This window comes from Chiloscyllium plagiosum, unplaced genomic scaffold, assembly GCF_037043375.1.
Source record: "Chiloscyllium plagiosum isolate Xiang-an unplaced genomic scaffold, Cpla_swu_hap1 HiC_scaffold_13, whole genome shotgun sequence".
NCBI lineage: Eukaryota > Metazoa > Chordata > Chondrichthyes > Orectolobiformes > Hemiscylliidae > Chiloscyllium > Chiloscyllium plagiosum.
Genome location: NW_028270151.1, coordinates 13,350,959 through 13,372,761, shown reverse-complemented (window position 1 = coordinate 13,372,761; position 21,803 = coordinate 13,350,959). Strand labels below are relative to the sequence as shown.

Below are 21,803 nucleotides of genomic sequence, written 5' to 3'. Positions count from 1 at the left end.
TAGCTTCCCTCGTCAGCCATGGCCACCCATGCCTCCTCCTGGGATCATTCTTCCTTTTTGGAATGAACTGATCCTACATCTTCTGCATTATACACAGAAATATCCGCCATTGTTCCTCCACGGTCATCCCTGCTAAGGTATTGCACCATTGAACTTTGGCCAGCTCCTCCCTCATAGCTCCATAGTTCCCTTAATTCAACAGAAATAATGTCACTTCCGATTTTACCCTCTCCCTCTCAAATTGCAGATTGAAGCTTATTGTATTATGGTCACTACTTCCCAATGGCTCCTTCACTTCGAGGTCCCTGATCAATTCTGGTTCGTTGCACAATATCAGATCCAGAATTGCCTTCTCCCTGGTAGGCTCCAGCACCAGCTGCTCTAAGAATCCATCTTGGAGGCACTCCACAAAGTCTCTTTCTTGAGGTCCAATGCCATCCTGATTCTCATAGTTGAACAAGTGCGATATCTCTCCGGTGTCTGTGACCCAAGATTTATATTGGGAGTTGAGTTTATACAATACTGTGTCAACCTAATTCTGAGACTTTGGAATTGCATACATTATTATTTTTTAACTTTATTGAACTTCTGTATCCCTGTGGTAACTAAGATGGATTGGTCAGAGATCCTGATTTCCGTTCTATCATGCTGAAGCACACTCGGAATACACATGGAATCAACTCCTTGGCTAAAAGGTGTAGGATCTCTGTAGAGCAGAAGGAGGCCATTTGGCCCTTCAATTCTGCACCGACCTTCCCACCCTAGCCCAGTAATCCTGCAGTTCCCACGGCTAATCCAGCCAGCCTGCACACTATAGCATGGCCAATCTACCTAAACCTTACGACTGTGGAAGGAAACCGGAGCACCAGGAGGAAACCGGAGCACCAGGAGGAAACCCACGCAGACACTGGGAGAATTTGGAAACCCCACACAGTCGCCCAAGGGTGGAACCAAACCCAGCTCCTTGGTGCTGCGTGGCAGCAGTGCTAACCCCTGAGCCACCGTGCCACACATAACTCGTAACTTATAAAATTTGAGATGTCACTGTAAAGGAAGAACCCAGTTAGAGCATCATTTGCAGTTTGGGAGTGTGTGCTGGAGAAAGATGACAAGACAATAGAGAAGTGCAGTAAAGATTCTATAAGACCATAAGATATCTGATCAGAAATAGGCCATTCAGCCCATCGAGTCTGCTCTGCCATGCAATGTGATTGTGGCCAATCTGACACCTCCGCTTTCTTGCCTAATCCCCTTCACCCCAGGATGCTGGCTGGTATGAAAGTGAATAGCAAGTTGGAGTTCTTTTCTCAAGAGCAGATGGGAGAGAAGGAGTGATTTCAGAGGTGTTTAAAATTGTCAAGGGATGGAGCAGATGAGCTGAAGCAGCTTGTTAACATGAGGACTTATGGTGTAGTGTCCCTTCCTCTGGGCCACAAGCATTGTGGTGAAGTACAATTGTCAGGAGTTGAAGGTATGTAAATGCAGGATGAAGGGGGTTAATTAATAACTGGTGTATCTCACTGATATGTCAATGGCCAGTGGTGAGAGCGGAACAGTTTCCTGGTCAGCTAACTGTGAGGTGGCACAGTGGGTCAGTGGTTAGCACTGCTGCTTCACAGTGTCAGGGACCTAAGTTCCATTCCAGCCTTGGGCAGACTGTCTGTGTGGAGTTTGCACATCCTCCCTGTGCGTGGGTTTCCTCCCACAGTCCAAAGATGTGCACGTTAGGTGAATTGGCTTTGCTAATTTGCCCATAGTGTTCAGCGGTTGTAGGTTGGGATGCATTAGTCAGGGGTAAATATAGGGGCAGGGGGAACGGGTCTGGGTGGGTTAATCTTCGGAGGGTTGGTGTGGACATTTTGGCCGAAGGGCCTGTTTCCACACTGTAGGGATTCTAATTCTCTAGCTATAATGCAACAGGCCCTGTCACCCACCCCACCTGATGTAACCCCACATACCTAGACTATTAAAAGACTTCATGTGTAGGTTCTTGCATCAAGCAACAGAGTTACATACATGGGCTAAAAAGATCAAGGGAGGAAGCATGAACGGGACAGAGTTGGATGATCAGCCATGATCCTGTTGAATGATGGAGCAGGCTGGAAGGCCAAATGGCCGACACCTGACCTTCCTTTCTATGTTTCTATGTCATCCTTGTTCCAATGGGCTACCACGTGCAGTTTTTGATGCACCTAGAATGAGGGCATCTACTTCGAAATGTGGTTAAATGTAAGGGACTAGGAAAAGGGTGGCTGATTTGGATTTTACATAATTGCGACTGTAGAATGCACTCCTGGGGTTGGGCATTGAAGCACAGAAACCAGAAGAGAAAATGCTGGAAAATCTCAGCAGGTCTGGCAGCATCTGTAAGGAGAGACAAGAGCTGACGTTTCGAGTCTAACTGACCCTTTGTCAGAGCTTTGGGTCATTTAGACTCGAAACGTCAGCTCTTGTCTCTCCTTACAGATGCTGCCAGACCTGCTGAGATTTTCCAGCATTTTCTCTTTTGGTTTCAGATTCCAGCATCTGCAGTAATTTGCTTTTATCGAAGCACCAGAAGGTGTTTAATGTCTGAGGTGAGGCCTCTACTGGAGTACTGTGTACAGTTCTGGTCACCCTGCTGTAGAAGGGATATTTTGAAATTAGAGAGCGTTTAGAAATGATCTTCCAGGATGTTGCGGGGACTGAGGATGTGAGCCACAGGAAGAGACTGAATAGGCTGGGACTGTTTTTCCTGGCGTGTCGGAGTTTGAGTGGTGACCTTTTATAGAGGTTTATAAAATCATGAGGGTCAAAGATAGGGTGAATAGGAAAGGTATTTTCCCCAGAGTATGGGAGACCAAAACTAGAGGGTATAGGTTTAAGGTGAGTGGAGGAAGATTTAAAAGGGACCCGAGGAGTAACTTTTTTCACTCAGAGGGTGGTTGGTGTGTGGAATGAACTGCCAGAGAAAGTGGTAGAGGCTGGTACAGTTACATTTAAAAGACATTTGGACAGGTAAATGAATAAGAAAGGTTTAGAGGGACTTGGGCAAACACAGGCCAATGGGACAAGTTCAGTTTAGGAAACCTGGTCAGCAGCTGGACTGAAGAGGTAAAAACAATGACTGCAGATGCTGGAAACCAGATTCTGGATTAGTGGTGCTGGAAGAGCACAGCAGTTCAGGCAGCATCCGAGGAACAGTAAAATCGACGTTTCGGGCAAAAGCCCTTCATCAGGACTTGAGTCAATGGTGTTGCACTTTCTCACCAATAAAGCAAAGAACACTCCACAAAACCACCCTGCTGGTGTTACCACTCAGCAAGCACCTGGGGACCTCCTATCGCTCAATGTCTTATGGTGCCACAGAAATAAAGTGCAGAATCCTCCTGCTTTATCGCAATGCCATCGTCATCACGCTATCAAAAGATGATGGACTTTGACAGAGGAACTTCCCTGTAACTGAGAACAGGGACAGGCGTGTAAAAAAGAAAGAAGCACAGTTACTGCCCACAGTTAGGGGAGGGGAGGGAGGGTGAGTGCGTCTGATATTCAGGTGATTGCAATGAATGAGACTGAATATGAGGCAAAGAGTTTGACAGGCAATTGATGCCAGCCTTCCACATGCCCAATTTTATAGGATGAGGGCATTTCTGGCTAGGCCAGCATTCACTGCCTATCTCAGCCAGTTAAGAGTCAATCACATTGATGTGGATCTGGAGTCGTATGTAGGCCAGACCAGGCAAGGATAGCAGCTTCGTGAACCAGATCTGCATTTCCAATAATCAACAATGGATTCATGGTTTCATTAAACTCTTAATTCCTGATTTTTGTTTTTAAAAAATTGAGTTCAAAATCCACCATCTGCCATGGCAGGATTCAAACCCAAGTCTCCAGAACATTACCTGAGTCTAACCAGAACATCACCAACCCAAAGAAACCCAAACATAAAAATAGAAAGCAGGAGACATCAGCAGTGCTTCGTCTGGAGGCTCACTGAAGATGCTACCCAGTATGGGGACGAAACATCTGAAAATGAACCTTCCAGCTCAGCGAGCGAATGTACATCCATAACAATCCAATGATAATACCATTAAACCACCACCTCTCCACTGAAGGGTCAACAGTGAGGGGGATTAATTTTAAAGTGAAGGGCAGGAAGTTTCGAGAGGATTTGAGCAAAACATTTTTTTCCCCTGGAAGGTGTCAGGAATCTGGGATACAGGGGGTGTCTGGAAGAGGAAAATCTCAATCTTCAAAGATACCTGGATGAGCACTTGAATTGTTGTAACTTTCAAGGCTATGGACCATGAGATGGCAAGTGGGATTAGTGCAGATATGTCAGTGCAGGCCTGACTGGCCAAAAGGCCTCTCTGTACTGTAGGACGACTCTAATAATCGATAGATCATTTAGAACCCAGCATAATAATATTCAAATATTATTTACTGCCTCCATTGTGCAAAATATATTCTCTGCCCGATAGTTGCTTTGTGGAAAACACCTTTAATAATGACTTGACTTTTTTTCTCATTTTCTGCATGAGGAAAGTTTGGAACATTTATTTGATCTTACCCAAGATTCATCAGCTATTTATTTCCTTTTGAATATTTGTCCCATTTGCCTATGAAAATGCACTTGAATTCATCCTCAAGGTATTTGGCTCCAATGTGGTTCAGTTGGAATCAATTGGTAAATGGGTAGGAAAGGTTTAGAAGGATTGATATGAATTGAATTGAATTGAATTTATTGTCACGTGTACCGAGGCACAGTGAAAAGCTTTGTCTTGCGAGCAATACAGGCAGGTCACAGAGTTAAGTAGCATAGATAGTAAATAATAGGTAAACAGCAGCAAAAACCAAAACACAGGTACAGGCGAATGTCAAGAGTTTGTGAGTCCATTCAGTATTCTGTTTTGAAACCGGCTGGTGCATGTGTTCAGGCTTCTGTACCTTCTCCCCGATGGTAGAGGTTGTAGAAAAACAGTGCCAGGGTGGGATGGATCTTTGAGAATGCGGGTGGCCTTTCCTTGACAGTGGGCCTGGTAGATGGATTCTATAGATGGGAGGTTGGCCTTTGTGATTGTCTGGGCCAAGTTCACCACTCTCTGTAACTGTCTCCGATCTTGAATGGTACAGTTGCCATACCGGGTAGTGATACACCCAGACAGAATGCTCTCAATGGCATACCCATAAAAGTTGGCAAGGGTATTCGCTGTCATGCCCAAGTTTCCTCAGCTGCCTGAGGAAGAAGAGACTGGATAGGCCAAGTGCAGGGGAATGGGGTTAGCGTGGATGGACATTTTGGTCAGCATGGACCACTTTGAGCCAATGGGCCTGTCTTACCTCAAAGCTAAAGACTGTGGGTTCAGACATTTGAAGGATACAACTCGACTGATACTCCGACTGAGGAAGAATGTCAGTGAGCAACGTGTTAATCTTCGATGTGTCATCTCAAGTAAGTACAAAAGATCTCATTTAGAGTAAAAAAAAAACTGCAGATGCTGGAATCCAAGATAGACAAACATTGGAGGCTGGAAGAACACAGCAAGCCAGGCAACATCAGGAGGTGGAGAAGTCAACGTTTCAGGTGTAACGCTTCTTCAGAGCTGAAAATGTGTTACTGGAAAAGCGCGGCAGGTCAGGCAGCATCCAGGGAACAGGAGAATCGACGTTTCAGGCATAAGCCCTTCTTCAGGAATGAGGAAAGTTTGTCCAGCAGGCTAAGATAAAAGGTAGGGAGGAGGGACTTGGGGGAGGGGCGTCGGAAATGTGATAGGTGGAAAGAGGTCAAAGTGAGGGTGATAGGTCAGACTGGGGTGGGGGCGGAGAGGTCAGGAAGAAGATTGCAGGTTAGGAAGGTGGTGCTGAATTCGATGGATTTGACTGAGACAAGGTGGGGGGAGGGGAAATGAGGAAACTGGTGAAATCCGAGTTCATCCCTTGTGGTTGGAGGGTTCCTAGGCGGAAGATGAGGCGCTCTTCCTCCAACCGTTGTGTTGTTGTGGTCTGGCGATGGAGGAGTCCAAAGACCTGCATATCCTTGGTGGAGTGGGAGGGGGAGTTGAAATGTTGAGCCACAGGGTGGTTGGGTTGGTTGGTCCGGGTGTCCCAGAGGTGTTCCACATATCCGCATGGGCCCCAGCTATGCCTGCCTCTTCGTAGGATATGTGGAACAGTCCATCTTCCGCAACTACACTGGCCCCACACCCCACCTTTTCCTCCGCTACATCGATGACTGTATCGGCGCCGCCTCGTGCTCCCACGAGGAGGTTGAACAGTTCATCCACTTCACCAACACCTTCCACCCCGACCTCAAATTCACCTGGACAGTCTCAGATTCCTCCCTCCCCTTCCTCGACCTTTCTATTTCTATCTCAGGCGACCGAATCAACACGGACATCTACTACAAACCGACCGATTCCCACAGCTACCTGGACTACACCTCCTCCCATCCTGCCCCCTGTAAAAACGCCATCCCATTCTCCCAATTCCTTCGACTCCGCCGCATCTGCTCCCAGGAGGACCAGTTCCAAAAACGAACAACCCAGATGGCCTCCTTCTTCAAGGACCGCAATTTCCCCTCCGACGTGGTTGACGATGCCCTCCACCGCATCTCTTCCACTTCCCGTTCCTCCGCCCTTGAGCCCCGCCCCTCCAACCGCCACCAGGACAGAACCCCACTGGTCCTCACCTACCACCCCACCAATCTCCATGTACAGCGCAACATCCGCCGTCATTTCCGCCACCTCCAAACGGACCCCACCACCAAGGATATATTTCCCTCCCCTCCCCTATCAGCATTCCGTAAAGACCACTCCCTCCGTGACTCCTTCGTCAGATCCACACCCCCCACCAACCCAACCTCCACTCCCGGCACCTTCCCCTGCAACCGCAGGAGGTGCAAGACTTGCGCCCACACCTCCCCCCTCACCTCCCTCCAAGGCCCCAAAGGAAACTTCCATATCCGCCACAGATTCACCTGCACCTCCACACACATCATCTATTGCATCCTCTGCACCCGATGTGGCCTCCTCTATATTGGGGAGACAGGCCGCCTACTTGCGGAGCGTTTCAGAGAACACCTCTGGGACACCCGGACCAACCAACCCAACCACCCTGTGGCTCAACATTTCAACTCCCCCTCCCACTCCACCAAGGATATGCAGGTCTTTGGACTCCTCCATCGCCAGACCACAACAACACAACGGTTGGAGGAAGAGCGCCTCATCTTCCGCCTAGTAACCCTCCAACCACAAGGGATGAACTCGGATTTCACCAGTTTCCTCATTTCCCCTCCCCCCACCTTGTCTCAGTCAAATCCATCGAATTCAGCACCGCCTTCCTAACCTGCAATCTTCTTCCTGACCTCTCCGCCCCCACCCCAGTCTGACCTATCACCCTCACCTTGACCTCTTTCCACCTATCACATTTCTGACGCCCCTCCCCCAAGTCCCTCCTCCCTACCTTTTATCTTAGCCTGCTGGACAAACCTTCCTCATTCCTGAAGAAGGGCTTATGCCCGAAACGTCGATTCTCCTGTTCCCTGGATGCTGCCTGACCTGCCGCGCTTTTCCAGCAACACATTTTCAGCTCTGATCTCCAGCATCTGCAGACCTCACTTTAACCCTTCTTCAGGACTGACTTCTCACCTCCTGATGTTGCCTGGCTTGCTGTGTTCTTCCAGCCTCCTGCTTGTCTGCAAAAGATCTCATGGCACCTTTTAAAATAAGTCAGGGAGTTTCCTCTGGTGTCCTGGCTGACATTTTATGTCTGAAACTAACAAAACTTAGAAAAACAGATTGTTGGATTTCTGTCTTGTCACGTCATTATTTGCCTGAACTTGCTGTGCCCCAGTGGCCTGTTGCATTTCTGTTCATCTGTTCATTGTCCTTGGCTCTGCATTGCTTTGGAACAGTCTGAGTTTGTGAAAGCACACATGCTGTCCCTTGCTGTAACGAGTTGTAGATTATTCTAACTGCTCTGACTTTTTGTTTTAGAACAGGGGTGCCCATTTTTCCCTGAACCCTGAGCACCCAAATTGCCTGGTACCAGGGAAACGTCCCTACCATATCATCATCCCAGGCCTTGCCACATCGCCTGTCACTGGAGAACTTCTGTGTAGCTTCGGCGTCATGGGTGGGTTCATGCAGCCTCAAGGTCATGTGCAGGTAAAGGCTGGTTTGTTATCTAAGTGCCAGGCTGTAACATGAAACGTGATTTAAAGCATAAAATCTTTATTCAGATCTTCACTTGGATAGGTGGTTTTACTTTTACTAATGATGTGGAGGTGCCAGTGTTGGACTGGGGTGAACAAAGTTAAAACCCACACAACATCAGGTTATAGTCCAACAGGTTTATTTGAAAGTACAAGCTTTCAGAGCACTGCCTGCCTCTCTAGTTACCCGACAAAGCAGTAACGCTTCAAAAGCTTATACTTTCAAATAAACTGGTTGGACTATAACCTGGTGTTGTGTGATTTTCTACTTTTATCAATGTACTCCATCTATATTTCACACTTTGGATCCTAACATATGAATTGTAATCTACTTCCACTGCATTAACTATCTCTTGGTGTTGAAGATGATGGTTGATTTGTAGAACAGCCCTTTTGGCTCAACTAGTGTTGGGTTAGGTGAATTGGCCATACTAAAATTGCCCATAGTGTTCAGGTTAGGTGCATTAGTTAGGGGTAAATGTAAAGCATTAGGAGAATGGGTCTGGGTGGGTTACTCTTCTGAGGGTCGGTGTGAACTTGTAGGGCCAAATGGCCTATTTCCACACTGTGATTCCACATTCTATTTTACGTCTACATCACCAAAACATCTGCCATAAATCTACACTAGCCCCACTTTCCCACAGCAGGCCCATAAAGTCTTGAATGTTATGACACTTCAAGTGCTCATCTAAGTATTTTTTCAAGGTCATCTACCTCAAGCGCCCTCCCAGGCTGTACTTTCTAGATTCCCGCTTCCCTCTGGGAATCTCCTCCAAACTTTCACCTTTCACCTTAAGTCTGTGACCCTTGTTATTGACCTTTCAGCTAAGAGGATGGCTGCTTCCTAGCCACCCTGTCCATGCCCCTCATAATTTTACACACTTCAATCAGGACTCCACTTAGCTTTAAAGAAAACAACCCAAGCTCATCCAACCTCTCAACATCCAACTGCTTCAACATCCTGGTGCACCTCTTGCACCTATGTCAAAGGTTCTTCAGAATCTGTACTTTTGGACTCGATTAGGCCATCCCTGTACCTACAGAGTGCACCAACTGATATTCAGTCAGTGAGCCGCCAGACGAAGTGGTGGAGGCTGGTGCAATTTCAGCTTTAAAAAGGCATCCGGAAGGGATATGGGCCAAGTGCTGGCAAATGGGTGTAGATTAGGTCAGGATATCTGGTCGGCATGGACGAGTTGGACCGAAGGGTCTGCCTCCGTGCTGTACATCCCTATGACTCTTTGACTTGGTCTGGGCAAATATGTTTTAGAAAGATTGTGTAAGCATTTCAAATGGATTGGCTTACAGCTCCATCTGTTGGTTACATTGGGATTTGCAGGTTCCATTGACAAAGAGCACAGGACCCGAAGCAGCAGATGCCAGAACGAACCTTGTCTCGCTGACATTCAAATGTCAGGCATTTCTCCCAATCCAGGCAATAAACAGCCGTATCATCCAGTTTCAACAGCAGCTGGAAAATGGATATAAACAGAAATATAGATCAGCACAATAGTTTAATTAAAGTAACCGAGTAGTCGTAAAGACAGAGGGTGATGGTGGAGGGTTGTTCTTCAGACTGGAGGCCTGTGACCAGTGGAGTGCCACAAGGATCGGTGCTGGGTCCTCTACTTTTTGTCATTTACATAAATGATTTGGATGTGAGCAGAAGAGGTACAGTTAGTAAGTTTGCAGATGACACTAAAATTGGAGGTGTAGTGGACAGCGAAGAGGGTTACCTCAGATTACAACAGGATCTGGACCAGATGGGGCAATGGGCTGAGGAATGGCAGGTGGAGTTTAATTCAGATAAATGCGAGGTGCTGCATTTTGGGAAAGCAAATCTTAGCAGGACTTATACACTTAATGGTAAGGTCCTAGAGAGTGTTGCTGAACAAAGAGACCTTGGAGTGCAGGTTCATAGCTCCTTGAAAGTGGAGTCGCAGGTAGATAGGATAGTGAAGAAGGCGTTTGATATGCTTTCCTTTATTGGTCAGAGTATTGAGTACAGGAGTTGGGAGATCATGTTGCGGCTGTACAGGACATTGGTTAGGCCACTGTTGGAATATTGAGTGCAATTCTGGTCTCCTTCCTAGCAGAAAGATGTTGTGAAACTTGAAAGGGTTCAGAAAAGATTTACAAGGATGTTGCCAGGGTTGGAGGATTTGAGCCATAGGGAAAGGCTGAACAGGCTGTGGCTGTTTTCCCTGGAGCGTTGGAGGCTGAGGGGTGACCTCTTAGAGGTTTACAAAATTATGAGGGGCATGGATAGGGTAAATAGACAAAGTCTTTTCCCTGGTGTCAGGGAGTCCAAAACTAGAGGGCATAGGTTTAGGGTGAGAGGGGAAAGATATAAAAGAGACCTACGGGGCAACTTTTTCACACAGAGGGTGGTACGAGTATGGAATGAGCTGCCAGAGGAAGTGGTGGAGGCTGGTACAATTGCAACATTTAAGAGGCATTTGGATGGGTAAATGAATAGGAAGGGTTTGGAGGGATATGGGCTGGGTGCTGGCAGGTGGGACTAGATTGGGTTGGGATATCTGTTCGGCATGGACAGGTTGGACCAAAGGGTCTGTTTCCATGCTGTACGGCTCTATGACTCTAATTTAGATTCATGGCAATAGCATCAAAATGCAGTCTTCTGCTTTTCAGAACTGAAATGTAAATAGAGAGCAGATAGGGCCCTTTCAGTAACCATCTAAGTGACAGAGTCCCTCACTGTAGGTAGTGTAGGAGCTGTATTTACTGCTGTAGCAAGAACATTGCAGATGGTGCTCATTACATACCATACCAAGGGAACCAGTAAATGTACATCTCGAGAGGATTTACCCGGCGAGAAATAGTTCCAGTGTTTGGAACAGCCACTGAAGCCCAGTTATTGTTCAAGTAAGTTCAAAGTAGAGATCAATGGATTTTTAGATACTGATGTTATCAAGAGATAGAGGTTTAGGGGAAATGGCACTGAGGTAGATAATTAGCTCTGGGTCCAGAATGGCAGGGGCTGAATGGCTTCCTCCCCTTCCTCTGTTCTTGTGACAGAACCATCTTCCTTTCTGTCTTCTTTATTTATCATTGAGTCATAGAGATGTGCAGCAAGGAAACAGACCCTTCAGTACACGCCAATGAAATATCCTAACCTAATACAGTCCCATTTGCCAGCACTTGGCCCAAACCCCTCCAAACCCTTCCTATTAATATACCCATCCAGATGCCTTTTAAATGTTGTAATTGTACCAACCTGCTCTGGCAGCTCATTCCATACACGCACCATCCTCTCTGTGGAAAAATTGCCCCTTAGGTTGCTTTTAAATCTTTCCCCTCTCACCTTTAACCTATGCCCTCTAGTTTTAGGGTGTTGCATTAGTAACCAACCAGTTTAAATTGAGATACTCGGATCAAGAGACATCTTGAGGTTTGAGGATTGATCTTGGCCATTTGAACCAAACTCTTTTCCTTATTTGCCAGGTGTTGCTTAACATGCTGGAGTTCGGGATGAGTCCACAAGAAGCACTGGATGCTCCTCGCTTTTGTTTGGAATACGAGAAGTCAGGTATTTCCTTTTCTTGGGATGACTGGATTATTTTCAGTTCCCGCAGAGGGCAGTCGGAGCTGGGTCGTTAAATGCATCCGAAGCTGAGATAGGCAGAGTCTTAATTTTTCAACAATTGAGGGTTATGGGCAAAAGGTGGGAAAGTGGATCTGTGGATTATCAGATCAGCCATGATCGCGTTGAACGGTGGAGCATTCTCGATGGGACCAGTGGCCTACTGTCTTATGGTTAAGTTTCAATTGGTCTGCATTGGAATTGAAGTGTGAAACATATGAAATCCTGTCAGGGTGACTCTGGTCCACTGATCACTGAATCAGAGCATCATTGGGCAGAAGGTAAACCAACAGCTTCTCTGGATGTTTGTGGTGGGTGAAGGGAGGTAGGTTGAGGAAGGGGCACCTGTTGGTCATTATCCTGCAGATGATTGAGATCAGACTGGAGGACCTGATGAACCAAGTGTCCTGTTTCTTGGTAGGAGTGTTCTCTGATTGATTTAATTTGATGGTGTTCCTCGTGCTATACAATGAAATGGTTCTCCATTTAGCACACAGACTGTGCTCGAATTGTGTATCTGTGCAGATGAGCCATTCAGGGTTTATGGATGAGAGTCTGGTGATATCTCAGCACAATTCTCCAGAAGAACTGCTTTTTGTTTACTGCCGGATATGGGGTTTGCATTTCCTTCCATCTCAGATTTCATGTCAGGTCCCTTCATCATTGACAGTTTGCAAAGAGACCTGGGTTTAGGGGACTTGTGGGAGATGGCTATTGGTCATTGGAAAAGTGATTCAACGTCTTTTATTTTCTTTGCTCTTTCACAGAAGGTAGCCTTCGCTGGCTGTACCAGTATTTATTGTTCATATCTTGAAAAGGTGGTGGCAAGCTGCTTTCTCATACTACAGCAGTCTGTCTGGAGCAGATATACCTCCAGCACTGTTAGGAAGGGAGCTCCTGATTTCGGACCAACAACACTGAAGGAACGAGGAACTAGCTGCAAGTCAGGATGGTGTGTGGCTTGGAACTTGAAGAATATGGAGTGTGGATGACGATGCTGCCCTTGTCTTACGAGGTGATAGGTTGGAGGATTAGGAAGCTACAGCTGTGTCTTGTAGATGGTCCACTCTGCTACCACTGAGTGCTAGTGGTGGAGGGAGTGAATGTTGAATGTGGTTCCACTCAAGCATGCCTGTTTTATCTTGGATACCATCAGGCTTCTTGAGTGTTGTTGGATCTGCACTCATCCAGGCAATTGGGGTGTATTCTAACAGACTTGGGACTTGTGTTTTGTACATAACGGATGCACTCTGGGGAGTCAAGGAGGTGAGTTACTTGCTGTAGCCTCTGTCCTGCTGTTGTAGCCCCACAGTATTATTACAAATGATCCAGTTCAGTTTCAGTCACCAGTAATCCCCAAAATGTTGTTTGTGGCAGATTCTGGGGAAGGGTCACTTGATCCAAAACGTTAACTCTGATTTCTGTCTCCACAGATGCTGCCAGACCTGCTGAGCTTTTCCAGCAATTTCTGTTTTGGTTTCTGATTTCCAGCATCTGCACTTCTTTCGGTTTGTTATGAATGTTACTTACCTCTCACCAGCCTGAGGCTTGGATTATTGTTGCATGTGGAAATGGATTGTTTTTGGATCTCAGAAGTTGTACATGATATTCATCACTGCTTCTGACCTTGTGATAGTGATGAAGCAGCTGAAGATGGTTGGGCCCAAGACTGAACCCCGAGGAACTCCTGCAGGGATATTCTGCAGCTCAACAACCACAACTATCCTCCTTTGTGCCATGTATGACTCCAGCTAGTCAAGAGTCCCCTCCCCCCACCTCCCTGATGCCCATTGATTCCTGTGTTGCTAGGGCTTTTTGTTGCCGTCTTGGTCAAATATAACCTTGATGTCACGGTCAGTCACACTTCACTTCAGCTCATTTGCCCAAGTTGTACCAAGGCTACAACTGAGTATCAGTGGGCAGGTTATTGCTGAGCGAGTATAATTTGGCAACACCTTTCATCACTTGCTGAAGACTGGAAGGTGACTCACCGGGTGGTAATTGGCCAGGTTGGATTTGTCCTGTTTTTGTTTGTGGATGGGACATGCCTGGGCAATTTTCCACTTAAATTCATAAGATATAGGAGCAGAATTAGGCCATTTGGCCCATCGAGTCTGCTCCGCCATTCGATCATTGCCGATATGCTCCTCACCCCCATTTTCCTGCCTTCTCCCCATATCCCTTCAACTCCTCACCAATTAAAAATCTGTCTAACTCCTCCTTAAATTTACTCACTGTCCCAGCATCCACCGCACTTTGGGGGAGCAGATTCGACAGATTCACTACCCTTTAGGTGAAGTAGTTTCTCCTCAACTCTGTTTTAACTTTGCTCCTCCTTATCCTAAGACTATGATTCTCATCCCAGAATGCCCCACAAGGGGAAGCATCTGTTCAACGTCTATTTTACCCACACCTTTTATCATCTCGAATACCTCAATTTGATCCCCCCTCATTCTTCTAAATTCCAGAGAGTATAGGCCTCTACTGTTTAATCTCTCTTCATGCGACAAACCCCTCATCTCTGGGATCAATCTAGTGAACATTGTCAGGCCAATGCCAGTGTTGTAGCTATACTGGAAGAGCTTGGCTAGGAGTCCAGCAAGTTCAGTACTATTACCAGGATTTCAGTGCTACAACCATGGCCTAAATCCTCTGTATTCAGTGTATTCAGTTGTCTCCTGTGTAATGTAAAGTGTATTCACTTAAAGTTATGTTGAGTTTCTGGAAATTGTGCCTTTGAGTGAAAAGGCTTTAAGTGAAGCATAGGTTCCCATAGGAAGTTCAGTAGGCCCATCCTTAACAAAGAAATAAACATTAAATTATTGTTTAAAAAAACCCCAAAGAACCATGAATGTTGGAAAACAGAAACAACAACAAAAGTTGCTGGACAAGCTCAGCAGCTCTGGCTGTATCTGTGGAGAGAGAAAGCAGAGCTAATATTTCGGGTCAAGTGACCTTTCTTCAGAACTGATTGTACCTTTGGAGAAAGATAGGTATATATGATAAGGAAGTAGTGGGGGGAGGGGTGAAGAGTACACAATAGGTTGAGATGGAGCCCAAAGAGAGAGAGAACAACAGTTGGGCCGATAAAGGAGTGGGTAAAAGTCCGTCTGGGAGAAGGAACAGCACCACCTTCAAGTTCCCCTCCCAGCCACTCACCATCCCGACTTGGAAATATATCGCCGTTCCTTCACTGTCACTGGGTCAAAATCCTGGAATTCCCTTCGTAAGGGAATTGTGGGTCAACCCACAGCAGGTGGACCACTGCAGTTCAAGAAGGCAGCTCTCTGCCACCTTCTCGAGGTCAACTAGGGACGAGTAAAAAAATGCTGGTCCAACCAGAATGCCCACATCCCACAAAATGAAAATAAATGCACTTTAACTAGCTAAATTTCTACATTGGTAAATGAAACAACTTAAAATGAAATAAATTTAAAACTGCAAAAGAAAACATAACCTCTGGGTGCCGTTGAAGTGACCATGCTCCTCCTCGCGGCAACTGAATGCCCAGGTTTACCTGCACTGACCAACATCTGCCACCAGATGGAGCACAGAATCTTTGTTCAGGTTCAGGATGGCGCAGAGCCAACAGCGGGAGAATGTGTTGCAATAACGTGAGGTATTTCAGGTACCCTCATCACGTCCAGTGTAGGGACCTTTCCCAACTGTCGTCTTGGCATGTATGGGTTAGAGCTTGACATTTTTCTTGTGCTTGCCCAGAGTACTCTTTAAGTGTAGACTTTGATATTGCATGTATTCACTCGACAGGCCTGAACAGGGAGTGTAGCTCAGTAAGCTATACAACTGGTTTGTGATGCAGAGTGATTCCCAACAGTGGGTTCAATCCCCCAACAACTGATGTTATAATGCCGGATTGTCCTTTCCAACCAGTTAACATTGATGAGGCTTTTTTTGGGAATACTGTGTCCAGTTCTGGTTGCCGGGTTATAGGAAGGATGTTATTAAACTGGAGAGGGTTCAGAAGAGAATTACCAGGATGTTTCTGGGTATGGAAGGCTTGAGTAATAAAGATAGGTTGGGACCATTTTCACTGGAGGGTAGGGGGTTGAGAGGCGACCTGATAGAAGTTTATAAAATAATGAGAGCTATAGACAGAGTTAATGATTGTTGTCTTTTCCCTAGGATAGGGATTTCGAGACTAAGGGCACATGTTTAAGATGAGAGGAGAGAGATTTAAAAAAAGACATGAGGGGCAAATCTTTTACACAGAAGGATGAAGTGATGGATGTGGTTACAATTACAATGTTTATTGTGGTTCTGTTCGCCGAGCTGGGAATTTGTGTTGCAGACGTTTCGTCCCCTGTCTAGGTGACATCCTCAGTGCTTGTGAGCCTCCTGTGAAGCGCTTCTGTGATGTTTCCTCTGGCATTTATAGTGATTTGTATCTGCCGCTTCCGGTTGTCAGTTCCAGCTGTCCACTGCAGTGGCCGGTATATTGGGGCCAGGTCGATGTGCTTGTTGATTGAATCTGTGGATGAGTGCGATGCCTCTAGGAATTCCCTGGCTGTTCGCTGTTTGGCTTGTCCTGTAATAGTAGTGTTGTCCCAGTCGAACTCATGTTGCTTATCATCTGAGTGTGTGGCTACTAAGGATAGCTGGTCATGTTGTTTCGTGGCTAGTTAATTACAAGGAAAAGGCAAACACATGACCTCAACACCAAGGAGAGGGAATCACTAAAAGCACTAAGAAACGATAAGAACATAATCATACTACCAGCAGACAAAGGCAGAATGACGGTCATCTTGGACAAAGCAGAGTACATCCAAAAAGCGCAACAACTACCTGCAGATACCAACATATACCAAAAGAGGGAGTTTGACCCCACCCCACAGCTCACCAATAGGATAAACAACACACTGAGGAACCCACAAAAAGACCTGGACCCAATATACCGGCCACTGCAGCGGACAACTGGAACTGACAACCGGAAGTGGCAGGGACAAATCACTATAAATGCCAGAGGAAACATTATAGAAGCACTTCACCGGAGGCTCCCAAGCACTGAGGATGTCACCTGGACAGGGGACGAAACATCCACAACACAAATTCCCAGCTCGGCGAGCAGAACCACAACAACGAGCACCTGAGCTACAAATCTTCGCACAAACTTTGTACAATTACAATGTTTAAAAGTCATTTGGATATGTACATGAATAGGAAAGGGATATGGGCTAGGAGCAGGCAGGTGGGACTAGTTTAGTTTGGCATTTATGGTCAGCACAGACTGGTTGGACCGAAGGGTCTGTTTCCGTGCTGGGTGTCTCTATGATTCTTCCCTCGGCCGAAATGTGGTGACCCTTATGTTAAAGCAATAGTAATTGCCTCTCTCTAATGAGAGAGCAGCTCTATGGCCACTTTACCTTTTTTTAGATTACTTACAGTGTGGAAACAGGCCCATCGGCCCAACTAGTCCACACCGACCCTCCGAAGAGCAACTCACCCAGACCCATTCCCCTACACCATAGGCAATTTAGCCAGGCCAATTCACCTAACCTGTACATTTTTGGACTGTGGGAGGAAACCAGAGCAAACCCACACAGACACGGGGAGAATGTGCAAACGCCACACAGACAGTCGCCTGAGGTGGGAATTGAACGCAGGTCTCGGGTGCTGTGAGGCAGCAGTGCTAACCACTGTGCCACTGTGCCTGCTGCCTTGAGAAAGCAGGAAATATTGTGCTCATGCTGCATAATGATCGAAGCAGATATGCTGGCCATTGGGTAACTAATGTCTTTTTCAATGCAGGTGGTACCTGGAAGCTCTCACTGGAAGAGGGAATCTCTGAGCCTGCTGCACAGAGTCTGATAGCCAGAGGTCACAATGTTCATTGGCCAGTTAGAGGACATGAAAGGTCTCTGTTTGGACGTGGCCAGATTATCACCAAGGGAACGTGGTGGGAATCGCAGCATGCCTTAATTGCTGAGGATGACCAGGAAGTATTATGGGCCGGCTCTGATCCACGGTCAGATGGGTGTGCAATTGGATACTAACCTGCAGTCAGTTCTTCTGTAACACTATGTGTTGTGTTCTGGTGCAACCTCACGTTATAGAAACATCGCGCTTTAGAAACAGCGCTTGAAGTGTTGGCGATGTAATCGTGTTACAGACAACACATGGTGTAAAGGTTCATGCTGCAGAAGCAGCATCCCCAATTTGTCAATTGCGTTACAGTGAATTTGTGTTGGCTTACATAGCCGAACAACATGTATCCTGCAGGTGTGTTTCAGGATTGGGAATTTAAAAAATTTGTTCACAGGATGTTGGTGTCACTGGCTAGACCAGCAATATTTGCCCATCCCTGATTACCCAGGGGGCAGTTAAGTGTCAACCCCATGGCTGTGGATCTGCAGTCACATGTGGGACAGACCAGGTAAGGACAGCAGTACCCTTCCCTAAAGAGCATTAGTGAACCAAATGGATATTCCTCCAATAATCGACAACAGTTTTACAGTCAGTGTTCGACTTGTAGTTTTTTTTAGAATTAGATTCCCTACAGTGTGGAAACAGGCCCTTCGGCCCAACCCTCCAAAGAGTAACCCACCCAGACCCATTCCCCCTGCCCAATGTACCTAACCTACACATCCCTGAACACTCTGGGTAACTTAGAATGGCCAATTCACCTAACCTGCACATCTTTGGACTGTGGGAGGAAACCCACCCAGACACAGGGGGAATGTGTAAACCCCACACAGACGGTTGCCCGAGGCTGGAATCGAACCCAGGTCCCTTCTGCTGTGAGGCAGCAGTGCTAACCACTGAGCCAATTTCAGGTTTGCTTTTAAATTGAATTCAAATTCCACCGTCTGCCATAACAGGATTCAAGCCCAAGTCTCCTGAACAGTAGTTGGTTCTCTGGATTAACCACTAGGCCATCAGCTCCCTTTCTCAGGATTTGTCTTGTATTGTTTATCAATCTCAGATTGATCTCATTGAATGTCACTGTTTTACTATCTCTCCTGGCATAACGTTCCAGACACCTACCACCCTCTGTGTAAACATTCACCTTGTACATCTCTTTTAGACTTTCCCCCTCTCACCTTAAGCTCAAACCCCCTGGTATTTGACATGTCCACTCTGGGAAAATAACTCTAGCAATCCATCCCCATCTACGTCTCTCATTTACTTGTATCAGATCACCCCTCAGTGTCCGAAGCTCGAGCAAAGCCTTGTCGCTAGAAAAAGTTTTGATTTCCAAAATAAAAACCACAGGGTTTGTGTGAAGATTGAGTCCAGTTATTAATGCAACAAAAGGCGTTCAACGCAAATGATTAAATAGTGAGAAGATGACGTCTTAAGCCCAAGAACTGTATGAAAGAAAGACCATTAGAGAAGGCCAGAAGAGGGCTAAGGTTATTAAGAAGTGCATTTTTTGCTTGAAAAGCCAGAGGTGAAGAGAGACAGGCGAGGAATACTGAGCTATTGGAAATTAATGAGCTTCACTGTGGGCAGACTCTTGATTTTAGTGCCTCACCATCAGAGGCAATACTACTGTCCAAAGCCTTGTTCTTGTTGATAAAGGTGAGATTGTTGCATTGAGAGTAATGGTGAGCCTGATAAACAGTGCTTATTATCATAATGGAGCCAGTCAAATAGCAACTTGCAGTGGCCACGCATTTGTACGTGAAAAACTAGAAGTTGCTGCCTGAATTGCTCTCCTCCTCCACAGGCTATCCACGTAACAGACAAGGTGTTGAAATCCATGTAGGGTGTGAAGTTTCAACATCTACCTCCTGGTTACCCGTGAAATGTACCAGAAAAAGTTGTGCAATTCTGTCAGTGTGATCAGGACTAATTATTGGCATACAGCCTCTCTGGCACTGAAAATGTACGTTTTCATTTGTAGGTTCTCCGTCCTTTAAAATTGAATTGTTGTTAAAGATGCTATGAAACTTTCTTTTAAACTATACTTTATTTGTTTCTTTACATTCGCCATCCTATCTTGCCATTGAAGCTCTACAGTGTGGAAGCAGGCTCTTTGGCCCATCCACTCCACTCCTACCGTCTGAAGAGCATCCCATCCAGGCCAACTCCCTGCTCTATCACCCTGCACTTAACATTGTCGGTCTGTCTAACCGACACATCCCTGGACACTATGAGGCAACTTAGCATGGCCAATCGATCTAACCTACACATCTTCAGACTATGGGAGGAAACTGCATGGACACGGAGAATGTACAAGCTCCACATGGACAGTTGCCCAAGGGTGGAATCGAGCCCAGGTCCCTGGTGCTGTGAGGCAGAAATACTAACCACTGAGCCACCGTGCCACCATCTCTAGTGTGCTTTCTGTAGATGATCTAACTGTAATTAACACTTCTTGGTTTAATCTGTGCATGTATCACTTAGGGTATTTCAGTCTGATCACTGTTGGAATATTGCGGGCAATTCTGATTTCCTTCCGATCGGAAGGATGTTGTGAAACTTGAAAGGGTTCAGAAAGGATTTACAAGGATGTTGCCAGGGTTGGAGGATTTGAGCTACAGGGGGAGGCTGAATGGAGTCATAGTCATAGAGTCATAGAGATGTACAGCACGGAAACAGACCCTTTGGTCCAACCAGTCCATGCCGAACAGATATCCCAACCCAATCTAGTCCCACCTGCCAGCACCCAGCTCATATCCCTCCAAACCCTTCCTATTCATATACCCATCCAAATGCCTCTTAAATGTTGCAATTGTACCAGCTTCCACCACTTCCTCTAGCAGCTCATTCCATACATGTACCACCCTCTGTGTGAAAAAGTTGCCCCGTAGGTCTCTTTTATCTTTCCCCTCTCACCCTAAACCTATGCCCTCTAGTTCTGGACTCCCTGACCCCAGAGAAAAGACTTTGCCTATTTACCCTATCCATGCTCCTCATAATTTTGTAAGCCTCTATAAGGAAGGCTAGGGCCTTTTTCCCTGGAGCATCGGATGCTGAGGGGTGACCTCATAGAGGTTTATAAAATCATGAGGGGCATGGATATGATAAATAGACAAAGTCTTTTCCCTGCGGTGGGGGAATCCAGAATGTGAAAGCATAGGTTTAGGGTGAGAGGGGAAAGATATAAAAGGGAGCTAAGGGGCAACTTTTTCACACAGAGGGTGGTGCATGTGTGGAATGAGCTGCCAGAGGAAGTGGTGGAGTCTGGTACAATTGCAACGTTTAAAAGGCATCTGGATGGGTATATGAATAGGAAGAGTTTAGTAGGATATGGGCCAAGTGCTGGCAAATGGGACTAGATGAAGTTGGGATATCTGGTCGGCATGGACGAGTTGGACCGAAGGGTCTGTTTCCATGCTGTACATCTCTATGACTCTGATTCTAATTGAAGCATAATGCCAGCAGCTTACATGTTCCACAGTAGAGGGCTGTGGACTGGTTCGGTTGTCATTGACAGTAAAGAGCAACTCAGAGCTTTGTGTACAGCTGTAAGCAGATTGAACAGAGAGTACTTTTTTGATACACAAAGTTTACTTTGCTGGCTTGTAGACATCACTTCGACAGGAGCTAATCTATTACGATATCATATTTCCTGTTTTTCACTTCTTACAATTTTCAGCAAAAGTTAAGTCCTTTCCCCAGATTTCAGCTTTTGGCAAAGAGCCACTCACTCTTGAATCTCTCAGTAACTTAATAAGCATTTCCTTTATTATGATCATTCCAAGCATTGCGATGTAACACAGCATTGATAACGTGAGACTTTGTGATTGTAAATATTAGCCAAGACTTTGCAGTCTTTTTTTAACAAACTTTGGCAAATAACTGAAATGAAAAGAGGAGATCAATTTATCTACAATAAATTGTTGTTTTGCAATTTATTCTGTACTTAATGAATGTTTTGAATTTTTAAACACTTTTTTCATTACAGTTACAATGCTTCAGTTCTTTTTATGTTTTAAATCCTGCAACAGTCAGCTTAAATGTATTCTCTGATAAGGCACTGACTGACTATAACTTTACTATAGAGAGCAAGTTGGTGTTGCTAATCTTTCCACATGTTAA

At 45.9% G+C, this 21,803-nt stretch overlaps 1 protein-coding gene across 3 annotated transcripts in view; it reads left to right on the top strand.

Moving 5' to 3' along the window:
- The window catches only part of LOC122556165 (uncharacterized), a 121,318-nt gene that overhangs the window by 47,438 nt on the left and 52,077 nt on the right, over positions 1–21,803 (top strand). For 2 of the 3 annotated variants that reach the window (XM_043702678.2, XM_043702679.2), the window contains exons 10-12: positions 7,977–8,147; positions 11,660–11,744; positions 17,565–20,598. In XM_043702678.2, coding sequence (XP_043558613.2) covers positions 7,977–8,147; positions 11,660–11,744; positions 17,565–17,809 — 501 coding nt within the window. In that variant the 3' untranslated portion in view covers positions 17,810–20,598. Of the gene's footprint in view, positions 1–7,976; positions 8,148–11,659; positions 11,745–17,564; positions 20,599–21,803 lie in introns of those variants that run through there. The other variant, XM_087993329.1, reaches the window with a different exon arrangement.